We start from the raw sequence: 8379 nt of genomic DNA on the forward strand, positions 1-8379 counted from the left end.
CAGGGGCCCCAATAATAGACCAGAGGGGCCCCGGGAGGAGACAGGGGGCAAGAAAGCAGCCAGGGGCCCCGACAATATAACAGAGGGGCCCCAATAATATAACAGAGGAGCCCCAATTATATAACAGGGGCCCCGGGAGGAGACCGGGAAGGAAAGCAGCCAGGGGCCCCGATAATATAACAGAGGGGCCCCAATAAGATAACACAGGGGCCCTTTGTGATAATAGTCACGTCTGATCGTCATGGTGCCGTTGCCCCTCCCCCCGGTAATAATAAGACATATAATAGATGGTGAGCCCCCCTCCCCCACCATGAGCCGCGTTGACCGCATAGAAGACCCTGACACATTCAGCTATGATGATTTCTTCCATCAGTACATGGCCGCCAACGCTCCGTGCCTCCTCTCCGCCCAGTTCTCCCGCACGTGGAGCAGCCGCCGCTCCTGGGTCACCGCCGATAACAAGCCCAACTGGGATCACCTGCTGCAGGTGTTCGGTACGTCCCGCGGGGCTCAGCCGCCCATAGACGGTACAGGACCATCAGACCAACCGTCATGTAGCATGGAGACAGGTGCCGGCCCCCAGCGCATCCCCTAATGGAGCCTGGGTGGGGGATTGTCCATGGGGGAGCAGATGTTTCGCCTTATTCTCCAGCACCTTGTGCCATTTCTGTCCAGTCGTTCCCCGGGGTTCGGCTCACACTAGTCATCACATGGAACGATTCCTATATTTCTTCTATTTCAGGAGACGCCGTCGTTCCAGTGGCAAATTGTGATGTGAAGGAATACAACTCCAATCCTAAGGAGCCCCAGCCCCTCCGAGAATACATCGCCTACTGGAGGGACTACACCGAGAGTGGCCACCGCTCTGCCCTGGGCTGCCGCTACCTGAAGGACTGGCACATGAGGAGGTGCAAGGAGGCGGCACTGCCCACTACAGATGACATGCTTATTCTTCAATATCCTCCTCCCCGGGAGTCGCGTCTGTCCTCCTCCTCCCCGGGAGTCGCGTCTGTCCTCCCCGTCGCCGGGAGTCGCGTCTGTCCTCCCCGTCGCCGGGAGTCGCGTCTGTCCTCCCCGTCGCCGGGAGTCGCGTCTGTCCTCCCCGTCGCCGGGAGTCGCGTCTGTCCTCCCCGTCGCCGGGAGTCGCGTCTGTCCTCCCCGTCGCCGGGAGTCGCGTCTGTCCTCCCCGTCGCCGGGAGTCGCGTCTGTCCTCCCCGTCGCCGGGAGTCGCGTCTGTCCTCCCCGTCGCCGGGAGTCGCGTCTGTCCTCCCCGTCGCCGGGAGTCGCGTCTGTCCTCCCCGTCGCCGGGAGTCGCGTCTGTCCTCCCCGTCGCCGGGAGTCGCGTCTGTCCTCCCCGTCGCCTGGAGTCGCGTCTGTCCTCCCCGTCGCCGGGAGTCGCGTCTGTCCTCCCCGTCGCCGGGAGTCGCGTCTGTCCTCCCCGTCGCCGGGAGTCGCGTCTGTCCTCCCCGTCGCCGGGAGTCGCGTCTGTCCTCCCCGTCGCCGGGAGTCGCGTCTGTCCTCCCCGTCGCCGGGAGTCGCGTCTGTCCTCCCCGTCGCCGGGAGTCGCGTCTGTCCTCCCCGTCGCCGGGAGTCGCGTCTGTCCTCCCCGTCGCCGGGAGTCGCGTCTGTCCTCCCCGTCGCCGGGAGTCGCGTCTGTCCTCCCCGTCGCCGGGAGTCGCGTCTGTCCTCCCCGTCGCCGGGAGTCGCGTCTGTCCTCCCCGTCGCCGGGAGACGCGTCTGTCCTCCCCGTCGCCGGGAGTCGCGTCTGTCCTCCCCGTCGCCGGGAGTCGCGTCTGTCCTCCCCGTCGCCGGGAGTCGCGTCTGTCCTCCCCGTCGCCGGGAGTCGCGTCTGTCCTCCCCGTCGCCGGGAGTCGCGTCTGTCCTCCCCGTCGCCGGGAGTCGCGTCTGTCCTCCCCGTCCCCGGGAGTCGCGTCTGTCCTCCTTCCTGTGTGGTGTCCCCTTCACTCCAATAGTAAGGTCTGTCCATTTCTCCTCCCCCAGTGTTCTCTGTGTGACCCCTGCTTCTCTCTGCAGGGCGTTCCCGGATCAGGACGTGTATGAGACGCCACTTTATTTCTCCTCTGACTGGTTGAATGAATACTGGGAAGCCATCGGCGTGGACGATTACCGCTTTGTGTACATGGGCCCCGCCGGCTCCTGGTATGTACGGCAGCAGTGTGTGTCTGTACGCCCATCATTGTTCCATTAGCAGCAGACATGAAGTGTGAGGTGTAAAACAATTATTTTGTTCTAGTAATGACCAAAAAAGCTTCTGTAATCACCTCATTATAATATTTACCTCTTTATATTTACCTCATTATCATATTTACCTCATTATAATATCTGCCTCAGTATCACTTCCGCCTCATTTTAATACCGCAGTTTTTGCTCCGCAAGTTCTGATATCGGTAACGTTTGCTTGGTGGTGTCGATGATGTTTGCTCGGCGGTGGTGGTTTGCTTGGCGATGTTGGTGGGGTTTGCTCATTGGTGATGTTATCTCGGCGGTGGTGTTTGCTCGGTGGTGTCGGTGACGTTTGCTCGGCGGTGTTTGCTCGGTGATGACGTTTGTGTGGCAGTGTTGGTGACGTTTGCTCGGTGGTGTCGGTGGGGTTTACTCGGCAGTGCTGGTGATGTTAGCTCGGCGGCGGTGTTTGCTTGGCAATGTCGGTGGGGTTTGCTCAGCGGTGGGGTTTGCTCGGTAGTGTCGGTGACGTTTGCTCGGCTGTGTTAGCGCGGCGGCGGTGTTTGCTCGGCAATGACATTTGTGTGGCGGTATCAGTGACATTTGCTCGGCGATGTCAGTGGGGTTTGCTCGGCAGTGCTGGTGATGTTCGCTCGGCGATGACGTTTGTGCGGCAGTGTCGGTGACGTTTGCTCGGTGGTGTCGGTGGGGTTTACTCGGCAGTGCTGGTGATGTTAGCTCGGCGGTGGTGTTTGCTTGGCAATGTCGGTGGGGTTTGCTCAGCGGTGGTGTTTGCTCGGTAGTGTCGGTGACGTTTGCTCGGCGGTGTTAGCTCGGCGGTGTTTGCTCGGCAATGACGCTTGTGCGGCGGTATCAGTGACATTTGCTTGGCGATGTCAGTGGGGTTTGCTGGGCAGTGCTGGTGATGTTAGCTCGGCGGCGGTGTTTGCTCGGCGATGACGTTTGTGCGGCAGTGTCGGTGACGTTTGCTCGGTGGTGTCGGCGTGTTTTGCTTTTTTTTTTTTTTGCATGTTTCTTCTTCTATCATTCTTGTATCTGGACTGTGAGACACTCTTGCCGTTGCCCTCGTCCTGACCGCTCCGCTTTTTTCGGGGTCAGCTGCAGCCTCCACTCCGGCGCTCCAGTCACTTATTCTCAGTCAGGGCAATGAGCGGAAGTGAGGAGGAGGGGACCCGGCCCAGAAAGACGCGCCAGCGTTATGCACCTGCTGAGCGTGAAAGAGAGCGAACAGTGCGACTCGTGCCGCCGTGTAATGACTACACTGCCTTGCCTGCCGCTGTCCTCTTGCACCATCAGTATGAAGATGACATGGTGGGACACATTGCTATCAGGAACACTACCCTATACACAGTCTCCCTAGGCTGCCAGAGCGAAGCATTCCGCTGGTGCTACACAGCGTGTTTGGCCGCGGCACATCCAAGGATTGCTGTGTGCAGCTGCTACATCACACCTCAATGCAGATGCATGGCGGCACACAGCGGCGCCGTAGGATGCTGTGAGAAGCAAGTCATAATTAAGTCTGGCTTTTTTTTATGTTGCCTGTCACGGTACCCAGTGTGCTGACCTGCAGTAAAGACCCACAGCAGCTGGCAAGCCGTACACACAGCTGTCACCCACATGCACGTCGCTATGCTGAGAGCGCTCACTGCAGCAGATGTCGTACAATGGAGCAGAGCCTTCCCCTGACTGAATTATGTAGACATGTCGCTCTCCAGCAATGTTTAGCATGTGAGGAAGGCAAAGAGGCGACTGCTGCTAATTCTGCCGGACGACCATTACTGTGGTGTTTGATTGCAGGATGCCCTCCACATTATAATAATCCCTTTCCTATAATGTCACACTGACAGGACTCCGTTCCACGCTGACGTCTTTCGATCCTACAGTTGGTCAGCGAATATATGTGGTCGTAAGAAGTGGCTGCTCTTCCCGCCTGGCCAGGAGGAAAATCTTCGTGATTGCAGCGGGCGCCTTCCATACGATGTGACCGCACCTTCGCTCCACGACGTCTGCCCCCCATTCCTGGAGGTCATACAGGAGCCCGGGGAGATCATCTTTGTACCCAGTGGTTGGCACCATCAGGTGTACAATTTGGTGAGAGGCTGCGCCACATTCCCCTTCACCTGTAATTGGGTTATGCGTTTATTTCACATAATGAAAGGTCCACAGTTTTCAAATGGATATGAGACCTGAGAGAGGTCGGAGGACCCCTGGGTGACGTGGTCAGAGGACCCGCGGGTGACGAGGTCACAGCCCTATAAGAGCATATATGGTGGAGGGATTAAAATCTGGAGACAGTTCTGACATCAAGAATTATGAATCTGATCTTCCAGGAGGACACCATCTCCATCAACCATAACTGGGTGAATGGGTGTAACGTCTTGGTCATGTGGAGCTTCCTGCAGGCGGAGCTGAGCGATGTGAAGAGCGAGATCAGTGAGTGGAAGGAGACGATGGACGACTGGGAGCAGCACTGTCAGGTGACAGAACATTAATCATTTAAGATCCTGGAAACCCTGTAACGCTGACCTTCACTTCATAATACCTAGCCCTCGGTGGTGCCGAGTCCCGTCTCCATTCTCCCTCTGGTGCCAAGCCCCGTTCATGTTTTCCATGTTGTGCTGAGTCCTGTCCCAGTTCCGAGTATCTTGTCGTACCGAGCCCCATCTCTGTTCTACCTGTGGTACCATGCCACTTCATGGTTTCCTAGGTGGTACTGAGCCCTGTCCCCTGTTCTCCTGGATTGGTGCTGAGCCCCATCCATGATCTTTGGGTGATGCCGAGCCCTGTCCATGTTTTCCTGGATAGTGCTGATCCCCGTTTATTTTCTCCCTGGTGGTGCTGAGCCCCATCCGTGTTCTCCCTGATGGTGCTGAGCCCTGTTCATTTTCTCCCTGGTGGTGCTGAGCCCCGTTCATTTTCTCCCCGGTGGTGCTGAGCCCCGTTCATTTTCTCCCTGGTGGTGCTGAGCCCCGTTCATTTTCTCCCTGGTGGTGCTGAGCCCCGTTCATTTTCTCCCTGGTGGTGCTGAGTCCCGTTCATTTTCTCCCCGGTGGTGCTGAGCCCCGTTCATTTTCTCCCCGGTGGTGCTGAGCCCCGTTCATTTTCTCCCTGGTGGTGCTGAGCCCCGTTCATTTTCTCCCCGGTGGTGCTGAGCCCCGTTCATTTTCTCCCCGATGGTGCTGAGCCCCGTCCCTGTTATTTTCTTGCTGTGGGAATCATTTGTACTTTTCATATTTTGCACAGATCATCCTGAAATCCTGCTCTGGGATTGATTATAAAGAGTTTTTCACCTTCCTGAGGATCATTGCTGAGCACAGAATTCAGGTCTTACGGGAAGGACATGAGAACAACGTCCTGCAGAGCCCCCAGGTGATGGCCCCGGGGCCCCGGCATGTACAGTTTGATCTCAGGAAGATTGCTGATACTCTGGTTTTATTAATGGACAACCAAGATTTCCAAAATCTGGACACAGAAACATTACAACCCCGCCCCGAAGACTTACTGACGGAGCTGGAGAGAGTGATACAATGACGGGAGCACAGAGGATGAAAATGTGACCGTGGTCGTACTGCATTCTGAGTGCTATAGCGTGTGCGGCATGCAGAAATCCTCTACCCCGCTCAGACACTGAACCAGCAGGGGGCAGCGAGGAGACTTAAGGTCTTGTAACCTGAACGGTGACGGGCAAGCAGAATTGTGAGTGCAGCTCTGGGTGTGAGTGGAAAAAGTAACACAAAATATTTCTTGAGTTTCTCACTCAGGGACAGAACGTGTCCCGCTGTGTTTCTGTAAACCAATAAAAAGCTTTAACTTAAAAAAAAGCAAGTTTTGGATGCTCACACCCAGAAATAACAGCATGGGTGCCTGCTGGTACATGATCCCACCCCAGGTATAGAAACATCAGCCCTGGTGCCCCCAATGAGCTCATTGCCCTTCTCACCCAGCTCCCGGACCCCCAGGAAAACACTGTAACATTTGGATTGTCTCCAGGGTGTCCAAGAAGCGTGTCGGGCCACAAGGGATGATCTGGTGTCAGTCATTTTACAGAAAGGGAGCGACCCCCTCGCTATTCCTTGCAATGCTTCTTCAATGGCCGTGGAACAGTCCAGCCGCAGTGCGCTCCAGTCACCAGGAGTGGCGCCATATGCCATAAAGGAAATAACCCGGGGAGCCGAACTAGAAATCGTGTCATAAGAAAGAGGTAGTGAGGGGGGGAAATGGCGACTACGGCAATGTAGCATGGCGGTCTGTGGGCAAAAAGGGCGTTTTCAGCCAAATATTCTACAAAGCCAACAGCTACTATCCTGACCCCTCCATAGGAAGCTGCAGTCCAGCTGTCTCCCTGTGCCCATTGTCACCCCCCCAGGGACGCACACTCACTGGCCCCATAGAGACACATACTCCCTGCCCCCATTGCCATCCCCCAGGGACCCACACTCACTTGCCCCATAGAGACACATACTCCCTGTGCCCATTGTCAACCCCCCCCCAGAGACCTCACTGGCCCCATTGAGACCCATACTCAATGCCCTAGGGGTGGGCAATTAATTTTCCCAAGGGGCCACATGAGAAAGAGGCACTGCTGTGGAGGGCCGAACCAATCGGCTGAACTTAAAGGGGCGGTCCAGAACTAAAGGTGAATTTCATATTAAATGTATATCTATTCAGTGTAATAATCTCATCTTGTTTTCTAATATACTTCAATGAAAAATTCCCTAACGTACCCTCTACATTCTGACTTCCTGCCTTTTTTTTTTTTTTTTTAAACGTCCCATGACATTTTGTTTGAGATTCACCAGTGCATGCTGGGATACCCGAATGAGCCGTCATCAGGCGGCAGAAGCTGTGGTCACTGCTGCAGTCTCTGCCCCTCTCTGAAATGAGGCACCATCAGTGACGTCTGTTTTGGAGGCTCGGCTAGTCCTGCTCACCTGATAATGCGTCGTACGTAAATTCTGACTCATCCTCAGTGTGAGCTCCCTGTGCTATATTCCTTTGAATGCACAGTGACAGTGCGCTCCCTGTGCTATATTCCTTTGAATGCACAGTGACAGTGAGCTCCCTGTGCTATATTCCTTTGAATGCACAGTGACAGTGCGCTCCCTTGCTGGCTCTAAGGAGAAGAGATGACCCGGCAGGGACCAGTCCAGTTTCTGAAAGAGATGACGCTTCTTTTCATGATGCGGAAAGCAGCTGTGGCTGTTAAAAATGCATATTCTTGTATATTATTCAGGACTTCTTACCAGATGTGATACACTAAAATATGACAATGTTCTTATAAAAAAAATGTGGTGGTTTATTTGGATTCTTCCATCAGAGAAAAGATTATTACAGAAAAACATAAAAATAGGTGAATGATTATAAAGAGAGCTGGTCCATTTGTTCATTAATCCTTCTTTCCTGGAACTCTGAAAAAGGCGTCTGTCTTGTAGTAACGCAGCTTTTCTGGATGGTGATTAGATTACATACCAGCTGTCCGTAGTGTCCGAGTAAGATGTCCCCTCGAGTGTGGAAGTGGAGAAGAGCCCTGTTCTAGAGTAAGCCCCCACCTTAAATATACGTCCCTCAAAGCACGTGGTCTCTATATATGGAGTTGACATTTACCCTGAGCTAAACTTACAAAAATAACCTATGTAGTGTCAGCAGACGGCAATGTTCAGTACGGAACTGAGTGTAATAAGAAATATAAACACATATCCAATTATTACTCTTTAGCAGTGGCACTGACCACATCCTCTGCCCCCTAATGATGTCCCGTGTGAGTGCCCCAAAATGCACTGGGATTCTCAAACAAATGTCATAGAATCATAGAATCATAGAATCGTAGAGTTGGAAGGGACCTCCTGGGCCATCTGGTCCAACCCCCTGCTCAAAGCAGGATTCGCTAAATCATCCCAGTCAGATGTCATTTCGAAGTAAAAAAAAAAAAAACCCCAAGAAGACAGGAGGTCAGAGGAGAGAGGGAACGGTGAAATATATTAGAAAAGTGATTAGATTATGAATTAACTTTAGAATGAAAGTCTCCTCCTTTGGGTTCGGATCACCCTAAATTCTGCATAATATTAATTTAATCTCCTAGTCCTTTCTTTGAGGCAAGGTCACTTCAGTACTGAGCTCAGCATACTCCACAATGATATATGCCATGTGGAAAGAAAGTGAAGATAACAGAAAATA

The 8379-nt window shown here is 53.9% G+C and overlaps 1 protein-coding gene across 1 annotated transcript; it reads left to right on the top strand.

The window, feature by feature from the left end:
- Positions 1 to 242: 242 nt before the first annotated feature.
- On the top strand, positions 243 to 6688 carry LOC141053937 (2-oxoglutarate and iron-dependent oxygenase JMJD4-like). Its single transcript, XM_073551106.1, has 6 exons — positions 243 to 494; positions 743 to 908; positions 2035 to 2160; positions 4053 to 4296; positions 4536 to 4682; positions 5449 to 6688. Exons 1-6 carry the CDS (start codon positions 311 to 313, stop codon positions 5734 to 5736), a joined length of 1155 nt encoding a protein of 384 aa, XP_073407207.1. The 5' UTR covers positions 243 to 310; the 3' UTR covers positions 5737 to 6688.
- The last annotated feature ends 1691 nt before the right edge of the window (positions 6689 to 8379 follow it).

The sequence above is a fragment of the Dendrobates tinctorius genome, unplaced genomic scaffold (genome assembly GCF_039654945.1).
Source record: "Dendrobates tinctorius isolate UK_male_01 unplaced genomic scaffold, ASM3965494v1 ptg000173l, whole genome shotgun sequence".
Lineage (NCBI taxonomy): Eukaryota > Metazoa > Chordata > Amphibia > Anura > Dendrobatidae > Dendrobates > Dendrobates tinctorius.